Genomic DNA, 17,429 nt, shown 5'->3' on the forward strand with positions numbered 1-17,429 from the left:
AGGTGACTCCCGATGGTCGAGCTAGCCCTGAGTTCAGTCCTCAGTAGCTGCTGCCCATCCCCCCCCCCAAAAAAGTTATGATATTCTTAAGCTTTATCCATGAGTGATTGAAGACAAGTAGGGGAGAGGTGGGTGGGCAGATGGAGTGCTGGCCTGTCGTCTCCTGGAAGACCACTTGGCAGGTCTTGAGGGATGGGAAAGGAAGGTAGGTAAGCTGCTCGGCCCCTGGTGTGGGGCGTGGACCTGGCACTTGCAAGCATTTGCTCAGATGCTCCCTGTCACCGAGAGTGACTCCCTGGGTCCCGTCTCCCTGCTCTGACGTCTCCCCTGGCCTCCCGCAGAGGTGGGTCTGGTGCAGTTCCAGGAGCCAGGCATCTACAACTACTCGGCCTTGCTGATGAGTGAGGATGAGGACACGCTGTACGTGGGCGCGCGAGAGGCCGTCTTTGCGCTGAAGGCGCTGGACATCTCCAGGAAGCAGCACGAGGTAGGTCCTGCCCCTCGGCCCTGGGGCTCTGCACACCGGGCAGCCTGCCCTGAACCCCCGACTCCCTGTCTGTGCCCCTCCAGCCTGGGCTCCTGCCCACGGCAGCTCACCCAGAGACCTGCTGCTTTCCATCTTTTGTTCCTGAACTTTCCATTAGGGAAGAATCTCCACCATGCCCATAAGCAACCCACGGCCCCAGGGGTTCCGGGAAAGCCAGGCTGTCCCTCACTGCTGCCTGTGACACTCTCCGCCTCTGGGGGCGTTGAAGCAAACCCCAGCACGGCCCCCTTCATCTGTGTAGCTCTTAGGGAAGGGACTCCTTGTTCTCTGATCACACCACCTCCGACCTCGCGTCCTGCCGGCTCAGCTGGCACTCAGACTTCGCAGAATCGCGTGCGGAAGGCGTTTGTTGGGTTCGTTTGCACGTTTAGTTGGAGTCAGATGGAAATCAGCCGCGTCACGTGACTGGCCGCACTGTCCAGGCAGCCTCCATTTCTAGGGCCCAGCCTCAGTTTCCTTCCTGGAAAAGGTGCTCCGTGCAGCCTGTCTGGTGCCCCAGCCGTGGCCCCGCCCCTTGTGTCCTCATAGAGTCTAGCCTGGGTCTGTCCTTGTACACATTCTCAGCCACCTGTTGGGTGCAGAGGTTTGTCCGTGCAGGCCAGGGAGGGAGACTTCTCCTGCAGGTGGGGGTCCTCCCTCCTGGGCCTCAGTGGCCTGTGACCCACCCAGCCAAGGTCCAGTGTCTTGTTAAGTGTTGCAAAAGGCAATTTTGGGGGGCAGGGGGGAGGTACCAGGGATGCTTAACCACTGACCCACATCCCCAGCCCTTTTTTTTTATATTTTATTTTGAGACTGGTTCTGCTGAGTTGCTTAGGGTCTCACTAAATTACTGAGGCTGGCTTTGTATCTGCGGTCTCCCTCCTACAGCCTCCCAAGCAGCTGGGATGACAGACGTTGCCACTGCGCCCAGCAAAATAGTGTGGTTCTGCCTTTCCTTTTTCATCTGTCAGACAGAGTGCCCACTGTCACCTGTTTGGGTCCTGGGAGTGCCAGGACAGGACAGATGCTGGGCATTGTTCCTATGAACGATTCAATTCTATCCTGAGGGCAACAGTGAGTTTTTAAGTTATTTGATTGTTAGTGTCAGGGTGGAATTTTTTTTTTTTCTTTTGCAATGTTGGGGTGGAACCCAGGGCCTCATGCATGCCAGGCAAGCGCTGTACCCCTGGGCTGCACCCCTGGCCCCGTCCTTATTTGATGCTCAAGTTGCCCTGTTCTTGGCCAATGGCAGCCCCCGGGCTGGCTCCCGAGGCCTAGCTGTTGGCTAGTTTTCTTGCCCTGGGGAAGGAGGCAGCTTTGGCCTGTGTTGTGCGTGTCTGCCCTGGAGCTCTCTGTTTTATATTCTCTTCATCTCCAGGGTTTAGCATTTGTATTTCTGTTGGATACACAGATGAGCTTCTGAGCGTCATCCTTTGAAGACAGAGGTTATAGTCAGAAGTCACTTGAGGGGAAGGGTGAGGTGGTCTCACCTCCTGCTTAGCCCCTTCCTCCCTGTGTGTCTGGTAGATATTTTGCTCTAGGCCCCGTCACCTTGTGGTCACCTGGTCTAGGGTTCTGCCTCTAGAATCATCTTGGAGAAGCGTGGAGTCCAGTATGAGCTGGACCACAGCCAGACACCAAGTGCCGGCCACTGTCCTGTGAATGGCCTCTGTGCTCCCCAGGAGGGCATAGAAGCTGAGGTGCCTCTTAAAGAGAAGGTAGAGGGACTTCTATCTTCAGGGACTCCCTGGGAGCATGAGCAGGGCACACGACTAATCTTACGTTCCTCTGCCCTCGTGGGTGTCATGCAAGGACCTCGAACCTCATCTGCACTGGTGTTTCTGAAGGAAGGTGCTCTTCCAGTTGTGACCGGGTTCTGCCTTCCTGTGTCCCAGTTAAGACTCCATTGCTGTGAAAATTCCAACCTGTGTGATGTGTTTGCCACACGGGCACGTGGTGGAAGCCTACTGAATTGGCTCAGGGTGATCCTCACCTCACCTAGGGTCCCCCTCTGCCCAAGAAGCTCTGTGTGTTTCCTGACTGCTGACCCCCAATATCTATAAGAGTCTCTGGGTCATAAGAAATGTCCTGTTGTTTTGATTATCGTTTTTGTGGTACTGAGGATCGAACCCAGGGCCTTATACATACTGTGCAAGCACTCCACTGCTGAGCTGCATCCCCAGCCTTTTAATGTTTTGTTTTATTTTTTTTTATTTTGAGACAGCCTCACTAAGTTGCTGAGGCTGGCCTTGAACTTGGAGTCCTCCTGCCTTAGCCTCCTGAGGAGCTGGGATTACGGGCGTGCACTACCATGTCTGGCCTGTTGTTATTTCGGCATCAGTTTGAAGGCCTCACAGGAGAACATTCAGTAAAACGGGCCCATTCTCCCTCACAGGTGCACTGGAAGGTCTCAGAAGACAAGAAAGCAAAATGTGCAGATAAGGGGAAATCGAAGCAGGTAATCTCTCTTGCCACCTGCGTACGACTTGGTGGTCATCTCCTGCAGGCTGGCGTGGTGGCAGGTTGAATGGTGGACACGGTCACCTCGTCTCTTGTGCTCCTGAGTATTGGGATTGGCTCTCACAGCAATGCCAAACACAGGAGGCGTTCATGAAACATTGTTTTAGTTTAGTGAATCGAATTCATCATTCACATGGCCTGAGACTTTGACCAGAGAAAGCGTTTCCAGTGGCCACTGGCAAATGGTGTCAGCTGTGGGACTCACTGTGCTCCCTCTGTGGCCAGCAGACTTGGGCTTGAACCTGACAAAGGCTCTGGGGGTTTCTGGCAGATGTGCGTCCCTTGGGCACTCAGTGAGAGGCCTATTCAGGGGATGCTGGGCGAGTGTCCTTTCCTGCCAGGAGCTCTGGGTCACCCTCACCATCCTCTGCGCCTTTGTGTCCCCACCTGAGGCCATGTAGATGTCCACTCCCAGATGATAAGAGCCCAGTCGTCCTTGATTATTGGTCGTGGCAGTGGAATTAGGGCAAATGTCAGCAGTTGTTGGCTAAGTTGAAAACAGATTTTTTTTTTTTTTAACAAGTTTTTTTTTTTTTTTCAAAGCGCTAGACGCTTACTTGATCATTTGTCCCCACACCCAGTGTTAGCTTAGGAAATGAGCGAAAGCAGGCTCTGAGACAGATCACGGGTGCCGCAGGGAGTCCTTCTAGAGCTGAGTGAGACCGAGAGCCTTGACCATGGACAGGCCCTCCCAACCCAGTGCGGGAGGAGATTGTGAATGACCAGTTTAGAGAGAGCCACAGCAGAGGGAAACTTCCTTGAACTGAGATAATTTCAGCCTGTGGCACATAGAATCCAAGTGCTTTCACCCTAAATAGTTCATGGGTTCTTAAAAGGCTCCTTGTCTTCCCGAGGGGCCCTTTTTAGGACGCTGAGCTGGCTTTCCCCCTGGGGGCCCAGCCTCCCCCCTGGGCGATGGTTGGGCCTGGATCCCGAGACTCTTTTTCTAGTTTAGTGGGTGCAGGGGGCAGAGGGTGGGTCTCCAGGAAAGCAGAGGGATTCGGTGTAGTGTAGTCTTTGGCAGGTTCAGCAGCAAGACAAATGGTCTGTGTGTTCAGCGAGAGGAAATTGCATCTCTGTCTCTAGCGGGTGTCCCCAGTACCATTTGAGGTCAGCTCACACGGCTTCGTTTGGTTGCCAGATCTTTGCAGAGTGTCAATTAAGGACTGAACTGAACTCTGTCTGGCACCTGAACAGCCTGTGGACACTGCAGAGTCGAAATTACAGGCCAGCTTGAGGTTTAGGTTTGCCAGGGGTCATATGGGGTGTCAGTGAACCCCCACTCTGTGGAAGGCCCGGGTGTGAAGGGGAGGACTTAGAGAACAAGGCCCAGGGACGAGTGAGCGGGGCTCACGGCTTGCAGAGTGGAGGCTCCTGCAGCCGGAGCTGTGAGCTGTTTTTCTCTCCTGCAGACAGAATGTCTCAACTACATCCGGGTGCTCCAGCCGCTCAGCGCCACCACCCTGTACGTTTGTGGGACCAACGCGTTCCAGCCCACCTGTGACCACCTGGTAAGGCCACGGACGCATCCCTGGTACCAGATGAACTCGGGGCAGCCTGGTCCGGGGTTACAGCAGACAGGGAGCCTGGGGGAGGGCATAGAGACGATCCCTGACCCCCCAAACGATAGGATTTTCTCAGGTCAGCTGTGTGAGGACTTGAAAGCAGCTCCTGGCCCTGCAGGAAGCCCAACCAGCCTGTGATCAAGGGCACACAGCCTTCATGTCTCCTCTGAGCTTGGAGTCTGTGGCTAAGGGTGTGGCTTGAGGCAGGGCTGGAGGGTGTGCCTGGGTATGCCTTCTCACTGAGGCATGCTGGCTTGAATTCTTCAGGATACATACCCGGGGAGAGGGGATAGCTTGGTCGTGTGGTGGTTCCATTCCTCGTATTGGGAGGAACTTCCATACTGATTTCCACAGCAGCCGTGCTGATTCACAGTCCACGAGCGTTCCTGATTCCCGCATCCTCACCTCCATCTAGGGCTATTTGTATTCTTGATGGCTACCCTTCTAACTGGAGATGAAATCTCAGTGTAGTTTTAATTTGCATTTCCCCGGTGGCTAAAGATACTGATCATTTTTTTTCAGATCTTCATTGGCCATTTGCCCATTTATTGAATGTTTTTTGGGGTGTTGATTTTTTTTTTGAGTTCTTTATATATTGTGAATATTAATTCTCTGTGGGGTGAGTAACTGAGAAAGGTCTTCTCCCCTTCTGTCGTTTCTCTCTTCCCATTACTGTTTCCTTTGCTGTGCAGAAGCTTTTTAATCTGATGCCATTCCATTGATTGGTTCCTGCTATTGTGGCTGGGTTTTAGGAGTCCTGTGGAGGAAGTCTGTGTCTGCGCCTCTGTGTTGGAGTGTTTCCCTTGGGTTCTCTCGTAGCAGCTGCAGCGTTTCTAGACTTATTCCTGGGTCTTTGATCCATTCTGAATTGACTTTCGTGCAGGGTGAGAGATGGGGAGCTAGTTTCATTCTCCTGCAGACGGATCTCCAGTTTTCCCAGTGCTGTTTGTTTAAAAGGCTGTGCTTTTTCCAGTGTATTTTTTTGGCACCTTTTGTCAAGGACCAGATGACTGTATCCACATGAGTTTGTCTCTTTGTAAGATGGAGCATTTTAAGTAAGTACATGGAAGAACGAAAAACCAAGCATGTTTTCTACTGATGGTCCTAGATTAACGAGTACCTGACAAATATAAAAATACGCTAATCAGTACTTCCTCCTTATCTGCTGGGTATAGTCCCATGACCTATAGTGGTGAAACCCTAGAGGCTTCATCTGATAACCAAGGTGGCTGCCCAGTGACTGATGGTGTGTGAGTTCGTCACCTACTCAGAATGCACTGTTGACTGCAGCTAACTAAAACTGCAGAAGGCGAAATCGTGGGTGGGGGAGACTGCTGTCATGAAAAGCTTCATGTGCCGTTGGAATACAACTGAGGCATGTGACTCAGAGGTGCAACGCTTGCCCAGCCTGCAGGAGACCTTGACTTCGATCCCCAATACTACAATCACAAACTCTAGCCTTGAGTCAGAAAGAACCAGACAAAGCTTGCACTCATGAGAAACTCACTTGGCAATCTGGCAGTCCCACAGAGACGCCTGGTGAGACCCACAGCACGGGTCTGTCTGGCCGTCTGTACGCAGCACAGACAGATGCTGACAGCAGAAGTTGATATGGGAAGGGGGTGAGGAGCTTCTGGGGTGTGATCCCCAGTCTTCAAAGACAGCAGTTTTGTTTTTGCTTTAATGCAAAAAATGAAAGAAAAAAAAGTGCAGTTGTACTAGAAACACATAGCCAGGCTGACCTCTAGCTATGGAGAAGCGTGCAGAACTATCTTTGAAACATGGACTCTGCAGAGATGTCTGTGGTTGGTGCGTTTGGTTTAAACCTAGACCTATAGCTTTTCCTGATGCTTTCAATAAAATTTTTCAGACTTATAGAAGAGTGGAACCGCCGAGATGGGACGGTTGGGAATGTGTGTGCACACACGTGGCTGTGTGTGCAGGTGTGTGTACATGCTAATGCATGACCCATGCCTCCCAGTTGTCATTATGAGCATCTCTTAGGGATAATGACATTTTCCTGCACAAATCTGATTTTATCACAGTAGCTAAGAAGATGTACCATAATTCCCCAGTGTCATTCACCAGCCTCGCTGGGCAATGCCCGCCCTCCTGAGCCTTCCCAGGCTGCTGGCTTACAGCAACATCCCACTTTTATTTTCTGTCTGAGCGCTCCCTGAATTTCCTGCAGATTCGCCCCAGGGTTGGTTCTTTGGTCAGCTGCTGGTTCTACCTGTTGTCATCCTGAGCGATCTTCCGTATGCATTTCTACAAACCCTCGTATATGAAGAGGTGGACACGCCTCATCTGTCATTTTGCAGGAATTCCCCACAATTTGTCATTTAATGTTGTCCTGTTTTTCCCTGTTTGAGAGTTTTCTGGGGGTTTTTTTGTTTTTGTTTTTGTTTTTTTGTACAAGGGATTGAACCCAGGGGCACTTAACCCCTGAGCCACGTCCCCAACCCTTTTTTTATTTATTTTGAGACAGGGTCTCACTAAGTTGCTTAGAACCTCATTTAGTTGCTGAAGCTGGCCTCAGAACTTGCTGTCCTCCTGTCTCAGCCTCCTGAGCTGCAGGGATTACAGGTGTGCACCACCACGCCCAGCAGCTTTCCGGTTCTTTATGTAGTTGATCTGTCTTTGCCTGGTACAGGTTTGGCTTTGTCAGTGAGATTATCCTGAGGTGGAGATTCTTGCCTGAGTTTCTTGCGAGGCAGACTGGGTTTGCTCTTCATATTCAGAGATGGATCTGTCTGCATGGTTACGTTGGGAGGGCGGTAGGGTTTCTGCATTCGGTTTGTGTAACCTGTTTATTGGATACTGTAGTTCTTCCCGTCTTTTTTGCGGCGGGGGGGGGGGGGTTACTAGGAATTGAACCCAGGATGCTTAACCACTGAGCCACAACCCCAGCCCCTTTTATGTTCTATAATGAGACAGGGTCTTGCAAAGTTGCTGAGGCTGGCTTTGAACTTGTAATCCTCCTGCCTCAGCCTCCCTAGCTGTGGGATTTCAGGCAGGTGCCCCCCTGCACCCGGCTTCCGGTCTTTATTGATAAATTCTGCCCACGGTGTTCTGGCGGCTTGCTGAGTATGTCCTATGTTTGGTTTGCCCTGGCCCTTTGACTGTCCTAGAGCCACAGCGTCACCTCCTGTGCCTTACAGGTGGGTCAGCTGAGGCCAGGGGCCTGAGGCACTGGTGTACAGATCTGAGCAGGACCCATGGGGCAGCACCCATCTGCTCTGCCCTCTCAGTCTGGCGAGAATAAACAGTCTGTAAAATTAAATGGCCCTGAATCACATCATCACCATGGAAACTCCGATGGTTTAGATGCTTTTTCTTTTTATTCAATTTTAGGACTTAGCATCCTTTAAGTTTCTGGGAAAAAATGAAGATGGCAAAGGAAGGTGTCCCTTTGACCCAGCACACAGCTACACGTCCGTCATGGTTGGTAAGTCCTGCACCCGCACAGCTACGTCCCCATGGCACACTCGGCTCCTCTTCCCTGCTCAGTCCTGCTACCCTGGGGGGACGCATGCATCCCTCTGAACAGGCGCTTGAGTGAGGGCATTTGGACTCGAGGTTCATAACCAGCCACCGTGGTGTGACACCTTGCTTTATGTGTGTCCTTGGACCACGTCCTGGGATGTGTGGAGTGGATGCCCCTGTTGGAGACCAGAGTTGCTACCAGACACACCTGCCGCGGGGGTCTCATGCGTCGGAGGCAAGGGCTGGGAGCCACACAGGCACCCGAGGGGGGCATCACCTCGTTGGGAAGCGGGCCGTTAGGTGGCTGCACCCAGCTGGAGGCTGACATGGCGTTCTGCACACGCGTGAGGCAGGCGAGGCCCAGCCACGGGGTTGGGCAGGGGAGGCGGACTCGGTGCGTTTTTGACGTAGGATGTCCTCAGTTCCTGGGGCTTATCTGGGCATGGCCCCGTCGTAAATCGAGGGGCTGTCAGTCATTGCTGTTGGTTGGTTATCGCCTCTTAACTCGTACAATGTGGCACCGGCAGTCATCCAGGTCGAGGGGAAGCACAGGACCTAGGAAGTGCGGGCATGCGCCCCAGAGATGGGGAGCTGACTTTCCTGATGGGGGGTGGGGGGGTTGCCCAGGTGACAGAGAAATGGCGTTGAAGATGGTCCCGGGCCTCCATGCCTAGCGGGAGGCTGACTCCCTTCTCCCTTTCCTCCCGCCTGCTGCAGATGGAGAGCTTTATTCTGGGACATCATATAATTTTTTGGGAAGTGAACCCATCATTTCCCGAAACTCTTCCCACAGTCCTCTGAGGACGGAGTACGCCATCCCTTGGCTGAACGGTAAGAGGCCCAGCCTCCTGGCGGGAGGGGCGCACCTTCCATTTCTTCCTTGGCTGCCTCTCAGTCGGGTCCCCAGCTGGTGCCAGCCCCTGGGCAGTGGGGATGTCTCCAGTGCTACTCAGGACCCACGCTGGAGTTGGGGGCATCCCATTGAGTCCATCCAGAAAACAGATTTGGGAGGGTTTCATAAAAGTGAGACTCTGAGCCCAGTGTGGTGGTGCAGCCTGTAATCCCTGCAACTCGGGAGGCTGAGGCAGGAAGATCACAAGTTCAAGGCCAGCCTCAGCCACTTAGGCCCTCAGCAACTTAGGGAGACCCTGTCTTTCTAAGAAGGGCTGTGAGGTAGCTCAGGAAAGGGTTCCTGGGTCCCATCCTCAGTACTACCCCATCCCCCCAAAAAGTGAGATTCTGAGAGTAAAAGGAGAGCTCAGATAATCAGGCTGGGATGTGGTGAGGTTCCCAGCAGGACATTAAAGATGGAGCTCCCAATCCCCGGCCCCCAGCGCCCAGTCAGAGGGGTCGGGCTGCCCTGCCGCTGCAGACAGTGCGGGTCTGATGTTTGGCTTTGGGGTGCCAGAGGTGAGAGACCCCTCGTGGGGGCCTTCCTTGCGGGTGTGGCTGGTGGACCTCTGGGCTTCTTTGAGGTCTCTTGATCTGAGGGCAGAGATTCCCAGGCCTGAGATGCAAGACAGCTGGCTGCTCCTCGCTGTGGGGCAGCCCAGGTCTGTCTCCATGAGGTCCCCAGGCTGCTTCAGGACAGGTGGGCCTGGGCCCCGTGCTCTGCGGGACCACCAGGGGGCGCCTCTCCAAGGCCGAGGAGGCAGGGCGGTGTCTGGGCTCCTTGCTGGAGTCTGGGAGGCACGCACAGGCTTCCCACAGGGAGGCCCCCGGCCTCCAGGCTGCGCTGGCTGGGGAGCGGACGGTGACACGGCTCCGTGTGGTCCCCGCAGAGCCCAGCTTTGTGTTTTCTGATGTGATCCGGAAGAGCCCCGAGGAGGGCGAGGACGACAGGGTCTACTTCTTCTTCACGGAGGCCTCAGTGGAGTACGAGTTCGTCTTCAAGCTCATGATCCCGCGTGTGGCCAGAGTGTGCAGGGTGAGCGCTGCCCCACCTCCCGCATGCCCGCGGTGCCCGCCTGCGTGACATGCGCCTGGATGGGGTCCCTCCCGGCTTTGGTCTGATAGGTCACTTTCCCTGCCATTGTGCCCCTTTGTACCACCATTTGGGGCCTCTCGGGTGCCAGGCCTTCCTGTCTCAGGAATTCTGGTGGTTTTTCTGGGGGACAAGGGGGCCTTGGTACCCAACATGTGACTGATTGGCCAGGGGATTTGGAGATTTGATGCACCTTCCCCAGACCACCCCAGGCTGTGAACAGCCAGGGTTTTTTTGCGGGGTGGTACCAGGGATTGAACTCTGGGGCTCTCGACCATTGAGCCACATCCCCAGCCCGTTTTTGTATTTTATTTAGAGACGGGGTCTCTCTGAGTTGCTTAGCGCCTCACCGAGATCCTCCTGTCCAGCCTCCCAAGCCACTGGGACATGGTTTCGTGCCCCACCGCACCTGGCTGAGAAGTCAGTTTTTGTTGAATGTATTCACCAGACTTTTGGAATTGGAATTTCACCATTTTTCTCTCATGGTTTATAGTTAAGAGGCGAGAACTGGCACTAAATGTGACAGACACAAAGCTTCGAGTGCTCACTCAGGAAGCGAGGATGCTTTCAAAATAAGGAGCTTTAGCAGGTTCTTAGCACGAGAGAGCTGCCTCAGGGTAGAGCTTAGGAGGGGGCTCACATGGCAGTTTCAGGGAGGCAGGGCGAGAGGCCTGGGAAAGAGCCGTCCAGAACCTTGGAAAACAGCAGCAGTGGTCATTGGCCAGCTGCTCAGTTCGGAGCTGGTGGATACTTGTCCCCCATGGGAGTCCTTGGACACACAGTTGCCACGTGGCCTCCTGTTGAGTGAATGCAGTGGGGACCTCAGGGTAGAGCAAGGGTCCTTGGGGAGTGGTCACTACTGCCCCTCCATGTCTTTTCTTTGGGATTTCAGGGGGACCAGGGCGGCCTGAGGACCTTGCAGAAGAAGTGGACCTCCTTCCTGAAGGCCAGACTGATCTGCTCCCGGCCGGACAGCGGCCTGGTCTTCAACGTGCTACAGGATGTGTTCGTACTGCGGGCCCCGGGCCTGAAGGAGCCTGTGTTCTACGCCCTCTTCACCCCGCAGCTGTAAGTGCCCTTAGCAGATGGGGTGCGTGCCCTCCTGGCTGCCCGCTGACCCCTAGGCGCTCACACAGCCTCCCTGTCCCCAGGAACAACGTGGGGCTGTCGGCGGTGTGTGTCTACAATCTGTCCACGGTGGAGGCCGTCTTCTCCAGTGGGAAGTACATGCAGAGTGCCACGGTGGAGCAGTCCCACACCAAGTGGGTGCGCTACAATGGCCCGGTGCCCACGCCGCGACCCGGAGCGGTGAGCGAGGGACAGGGTCCAGGGAGGGCTGTTGGTCCCACTCAGGGTTCAAGGCCCACAGTGTGAACCTGATGCAGGTGCCCAAGCCTCCTGGCAGGTGGGTCACCTGGCCAGGTGAGTCTCTGCACCAGACCAAGTGCCCACGGAGCCCAGGAGGGCCGAGGAGCCCCCGCCCTCGAGTGTCCTTCTCTTCTGCCGGTTGTGTGACGCTGTTGCCACACACAACCAGAATGAGAAGGCGTGTCCCCGGCGTGGGCTGATCTTGGGAAATAAAAACATTGCATAAGACAGTTAGGTCCATTTCGTTTTCAGTTTCCTGCAGAGGATCGTGATTTCTTGGCAAAGACCTCTGCACCCTCATGAGCTGAGCTGTCCACTAATCACTAGAAGTCACATTTTTCCCCTCCGATAAAAGTAAATTTTAGGCATAAAGAAAATATTCTAGTCTGATCTGGGCACCTGCATGGTGAATTGGTGGTGACTTGGGTGTCTGTGACCAGCTCTTGCGTGGGGCTGTGACCTGGTCCTGCGAGCTCCCCCAGCCCCGCTCCCTGTGTGGGGCCTCCGGCCCACACCATCATTGCTTGTGTGCAGTAAAATGTCATTTGTCATCAATTTTGGTTTCTCCACATCAGGAAGGTAGAACTGGAAAAATCCTTCCAGCCTCTTATCCTTTATGCTGCTTAGGACCAGGCTGGTTTTGGGCAGTGTTTAGCGTGCTTCTCTTCTCAGGGGAAAGCTAAGCTTTTTCGTTTATAAATAGATGATTTCAGGTGGACGTCATTACCCTAGGTATGTGTATGATGGCACAAATGGTGTGACTCTACTTTGTGTACAACCAGAGAAGTGAAAGATTGTGCTCCATTTGTGTACAGTGAATCAAAGAGCATTCTGCTGTCAAGCATAACTGGGAAGAACAAATTTTTAAAAAATAAAATGAAGTAGATAATTCCTCCACTGATCAGGTGTCCCAAAACACAATCATATCTTATGGATGTGCTTTCAAACCATGTCCCCTTGTTCCTGGGAAAAGGCCACTTCAGTTACTCACTTTTTCCTGCTTCCTAGAATTTTGGTGTGTGGCTTCCCGTCTTGGGCCTGACGTGAGCTCCGAGCTCCAGAGGCCACACGGAAGCCGTGCTGGGTTGCCGGCGGCTGCACGTTGACGACGGGTCTTTTTGCCCCCACAGTGCATCAACAGGGAGGCCCGGGCCGCCAACTACACCAGCTCTCTGAATTTACCAGACAAGACGCTGCAGTTCGTCAAAGACCACCCTCTGATGGACGACTCGGTGACCCCAGTAGACAACAGACCCAGGTTAATCAAACAGGGTGTGAACTACACTCAGATTGTGGTGGACAGGACCCAGGCCCTGGATGGGACCGTCTACGACGTCATGTTTGTCAGCACAGGTGGGTCCCGAGGGCCTGACAGTCTCAGCGTGTCTGTCCTGGGGTAAGGAAATTGGGAAATGTCCTTAATTTTGTACGACTAGAGGCAGCATCTACCTCCAGATGGCCCCAGCCGATTGTGAAGGCATGAGAGGGTTTCCAAGAAGTCGCCATGCCTCAGCTTCCAGATCTCTGTGACCATCAGGGCACCCGGGACACTCATTAACCATGACCCGAATCTGGGCTGGGCGGTGCAGAGCTGTCCCTGTTGCCACAGAGCTGGGGTGATGACCGTGCCAGCTGCAGCTGCCTTTGCCAGCCTGGGAGGAACCGTCAGCGTGGCCTGTCCTGTCTGCTGGCAGGAGACCTTATTCCTGTCCTGCCAGGAACCAGACTGAGATGCCTGAACGTGCTGTGGGAGGCCTGCCTCCCCTACCTGTGTTTCTGGAATGGGGACAGTGGCCTGCAGCCATAATAGCTTGGAGTTTTGCAGCTGACCTTGCCTGGGCCCCACCCTCACCTGCCTGCCTTTGACCCCTCCTGACACTCCCCACAAGCAACCAGAGCGCGGGCAGAGGGCCACAGCCGCCCCAGAGAGCTCTGACTTGGTTGTTGGAACTGACCTTGGAACAGGGGTTTATTCTTCATAAGAAAATTGGAATAACCCACAACTGGAGTTTCCAATTATTTATTTTGCCAGAGACTTTTTAAAAACGGCGTGAAGCTTTTCTAAACACTTGTAGAGGGAGTGATTTGAGAGGACAGAAGAGGGAGCATTTGCCACTGGGGCGGGTGTCCCGGCATGGTTGTCTCATTGACCTGTGGCTTTGACCTTGCAGACCGGGGTGCCCTGCACAAGGCCGTGAGTCTTGAGAATGACATGCACGTCATCGAGGAGACCCAGCTCTTCCGGGACTCCGAGCCCATCCAGACTCTGCTTCTCTCCTCAAAGAAGGTACAGTGGCCTGGGCAGCCAGGCGGGGTGGCCGTCCTGCTGGGAGGCTTTGCGTCTCTATCATCTGCGATTGGCTGGACTGGGGTCAGGCGCCTGGGATGGGCAGATCCCCGGCTCCTGGCCCAGGTGAACCGGCCTTCAGATGCACCAGAGTCGATCCATGAGCAGCGGATCTGAAGCCTGGGGAGGAGGCAGGACGGAGCTGGGAGGTGAAATGGCAGGGCCTCGTCGTTACACGTGGATGGTGCCAGGGAGGTGGCACTGCCTGTAGAAACACGTCCTGGTGCCCGGCGCTGGTGAGGTTGCAGACTGTCAGAGGGGTGTGACACTGGTGACTCATCAGCAGAGCAGTGACAGGCGACCGCCACACAGCTCTCTCTCCACGCCAACAGGGTGCTTCCTCCCGCATCAGGGTGGGCAGACGTTTTCTGTCCAGGGCCAGATGGTGGACACGTGAGGCTTTGTGGGCTAGAAGCCGAGCCCCAGCTGGGTGAGCGTCACACATCCCGAAATGTTCATAGGTCACAGAATATTCATCAGGTTTTTCTCAGCCCTTTGGAACTGGGGACCCCCTGAGCTCATAGAAGCAGCCAGGGGTGGGGGCTGGAGTCACCCTCTGGCTGAAGCCTGCCATCCCCTGTCACACGTCCACACTGTCTTTGGGAGGAGGTGCCACTGTTCTGCAGCAGGTTTGGAGCAGGGAGGAGCAGAGTATTGGCTGGTCCATCCAGATGCTGTCCGCTGCACGTGGCCGTGACCTGGGAGGCCCGTTGTTTGTTCTGTGCCCCAGTTTCCTCCCTGGAGCATGGGAGTGAGTGGAAGTCCCCCTCACTGGGTGGCTTCGAGGGTTCATCAGCCTCTTGAAGTGCTGAGGGCAGGGTGCTGGAGAACCCGGCGGCTGGGCAGGCCCCATGCTGTGACACCGAGCAGATGGACCCTGGGCCACATGGCCGTGTCCAGTGCTGGCCCTGGTGCTTGGCCCGTCTCACCAGCACCTCACTTCCAAAGCTCAGCTCTGGGACAAAGCTGAGATGTCACCTGTGTGCCGCCTTCCTCTGAGGCTGGGAGTCTCTGGTCAGACCTGCAGTTCCCCTGCACCCTCAGCAGGGGTGGGTGGACGCGCACAGGGGCTTGAGGGGCTGCTTCCCGGGCTTTCCTGCCAAAGGCCTCTACCCACGTGGTGGGGACCAGCCAGCTCATCCCAGCGGTGGGCAGAGGAGGGGCTTCCATCCCTCTGGCTGGGTGACACAGAGCTGGTCTCCTGCAGGTGCAACACTCCTCAAGGGTCTCCCAGCCTCTCCCCTTTAAGTGAGTCACAAAGCTTGGAAGCTTGGGACTGGTTCTCAAACTCCTATTCCCTGGCCACCTCCCCTCCCAGCCACTTAAAGTGCATTTGCCCCTCCAGTACTGAGAGGAAAGGAAATGGATCGACATCAGTCAGTCACCAGCCACCAGATGCCCCGTGCCCGGCCTGGCCTGGCCTGGCCTCTCGGCCTCCCTTGCATATGGGGCCTGGAGGGCTCAGGAAGTGCTTCACCAGCCCCCACCCAGGCCTATCCTTAGGAGTCCTCCTGGGGTCTTTGCTTCAACCAGGCTGGGGTGAGCACCCCGGAAGCCTCTGGAACGTGCAGTGTTCCGCAGAGGGGAGTCCATTGCGGAAGAGCTCTGCTCTGTGCTGTCACTTAGGGACCCAGGCTGGTGGGGGCGTGGGTGCCAGTTCTGGAAGGCATGGGGGTGGGTTCCTGGGTAGGGCGGTTACAGATCAGTCCTCTGTGGCTGCCCTCAGCCAGAACTAGGTGATATGGCCACACCAGGAGGAAGGGCTGGTGGCTGTGTGTCCTGATGGACTACCAGTTTGACTGTCCCAGTAGGAGCCTTGGTACCCAGGGACACGGCTCAGTTGTCAGGAGCAGGAAAGAAAGCATTGCATCCGCCATGGGGTCCCACACTCTCCTCGGCCTGGGTGGGTGTCAGGGGCTTGGTACCACCACGGCAGCAGAGAGGAATGGTCAGCGGTAAAGGACTGTCCCCCCGCCCCTTGCAGCAGCAGCCCTCGTCTGTAGAGAGCTGATGGGCAGCGCCTCCGCCCCGCAGGCCCGGCACAGAAGGGCCGGCACCAGTGCCCTCCCTGTCCCTGGCCTGCAGCTGGAGCAGATGCGCCACTCCTCACGCGCTTCCTCTCTGGTGGCGGTGGCGAATACGTGGGACAGGTGACCGTCTTACCCGTGCTCTAGCCAGCCTGGGTTCTGTGGCCCTCTGGCTCGAGGCCGTGATGCTGCTCTGACTCTGGGCGCGCGCTCGTCTCTTCAAGTCCCTCCTGCGCTTCCCGGGGCACGTGTAGCTAGGGCACCGTGCTCGGCCCGCTGAGCCAGGGGACAGGCGCGTCTGTGCTCGCCAGGACGCCCAGCGTGTGGCCTGGGGAGCAAAGGAGCTCTGGAGCTCGTTCACCTCACCGCCCCCAGGGCTGCGTGTGCACGTGAGCCAGCAGGGACAGTCACCAGACCAGGGGAAGGAGAGGCTGGGCAGCTAGGAGCAGGGGAGTGCACCCCACTGGCCCTGTGACACCCCTCCCCCCACACTTTCCCCTCTTTCGCCGTGGTACAGCTCTCATTTTGAGGTGATTCGGATCTCCACAGACCAGCAGTGATAGACAGGGGTCCCTGTGCCCCCACCCAGCCTCACCTTGAGTGGCAGGTCACAGAGGCAGTGTGTCCTTGCCTAAACCAGGAGCTGTGGGGGACACAGTGCCGCTCACTGGCCCCCACACCCTGCACCCTTCACGCTGCCCTCCTCCTCCCAGGGCCTGGGATGCTTTCGGACGTCACACCTTCTCACGTCTCCACCTGTCCCTGGTCCCAGCCTGCCTGACGAGACCTGGCCAGGTGTTCTGCAAAGTGTCTGCCGTTTTCTCTTGACTGTCCCAGGGTGGTGGGTTTGGGGAGCACGCCATGGGAATGTCTCCTGCTTCTGCCCTCAACCGTGGACTCTCTGTCCAAGTCACCTCTGTCCTTTGCCTGCTCCATGCATCAGTGAGTGCAGCCCACACCCAGGGTAGGGAAGTCAAGCCCAGCACAGGGGAGGCATGGCAAAGAACTGTGGGCACATGTTAAAACCCACGGTCACCCAACTTGTCTACTCTGGGGACTTGTGACACGGGGAAGCTGCGGTCGGTCCTCTGTGTCTGTGGTTCCATATCTTTAGGCTTTGCCTTCACGATCCAGCCCACCTCGGGGCAGAAATATCCCAGAGCAAAACGCGTAGAGAGACTTTTTCTTGTGACTCCCCCAATGGTACCACAGGACAACTGTTTGCAGAGCCTTTACGCCGTTAAGTGTTCCAAGTCACCTAGCGGGATTTAAAGCATTCAGCAGGGTGTGTGTAGGGTCTGTGCTTAGGGAAGGGACTTGAGCATCCCCAGGTTTTGGAATGTCGGGGGGGGGGGGTCCGGAAACCTGCCCCCGACAGATAAGGAGAGAAGACTCCGCCACTTTCCCTCTCGCCCGCCCACTGCACCTCCACCGGTGGGCCCGGGCGGCAGCAGGCGCTGGTCTCCTTGGAGGCTTCTGGCTGCCTGCTCTTCCCTGTGGCTCTCTGGAAGCCTGTAGCCCAGCTCTCAGGGAGAAGGTGGCGGAGTGTCCTGGAGAGCGGGAGGTCAGGGGCCTCCCTGGAATGGGCCCTCCCACCCTCTGTGGC

At 55.7% G+C, this 17,429-nt stretch overlaps 1 protein-coding gene across 7 annotated transcripts in view; it reads left to right on the forward strand.

The window, feature by feature from the left end:
• Sema4d (semaphorin 4D) overlaps nucleotides 1–17,429 on the forward strand; it is an 83,435-nt gene that overhangs the window by 44,164 nt on the left and 21,842 nt on the right. For all 7 annotated transcript variants that reach the window (XM_048800292.1, XM_048800291.1, XM_048800295.1 and 4 more), the window contains exons 4-13: nucleotides 342–487; nucleotides 2,922–2,984; nucleotides 4,459–4,557; nucleotides 7,966–8,059; nucleotides 8,815–8,928; nucleotides 9,879–10,024; nucleotides 10,974–11,149; nucleotides 11,233–11,389; nucleotides 12,580–12,802; nucleotides 13,621–13,736. In XM_048800292.1, coding sequence (XP_048656249.1) covers nucleotides 342–487; nucleotides 2,922–2,984; nucleotides 4,459–4,557; nucleotides 7,966–8,059; nucleotides 8,815–8,928; nucleotides 9,879–10,024; nucleotides 10,974–11,149; nucleotides 11,233–11,389; nucleotides 12,580–12,802; nucleotides 13,621–13,736 — 1,334 coding nt within the window. The remainder of the gene's footprint in view (nucleotides 1–341; nucleotides 488–2,921; nucleotides 2,985–4,458; nucleotides 4,558–7,965; nucleotides 8,060–8,814; nucleotides 8,929–9,878; nucleotides 10,025–10,973; nucleotides 11,150–11,232; nucleotides 11,390–12,579; nucleotides 12,803–13,620; nucleotides 13,737–17,429) is intronic.

Source organism: Marmota marmota, unplaced genomic scaffold (assembly GCF_001458135.2).
Source record: "Marmota marmota marmota unplaced genomic scaffold, marMar, whole genome shotgun sequence".
In the NCBI taxonomy this organism is placed as follows: domain Eukaryota; kingdom Metazoa; phylum Chordata; class Mammalia; order Rodentia; family Sciuridae; genus Marmota; species Marmota marmota.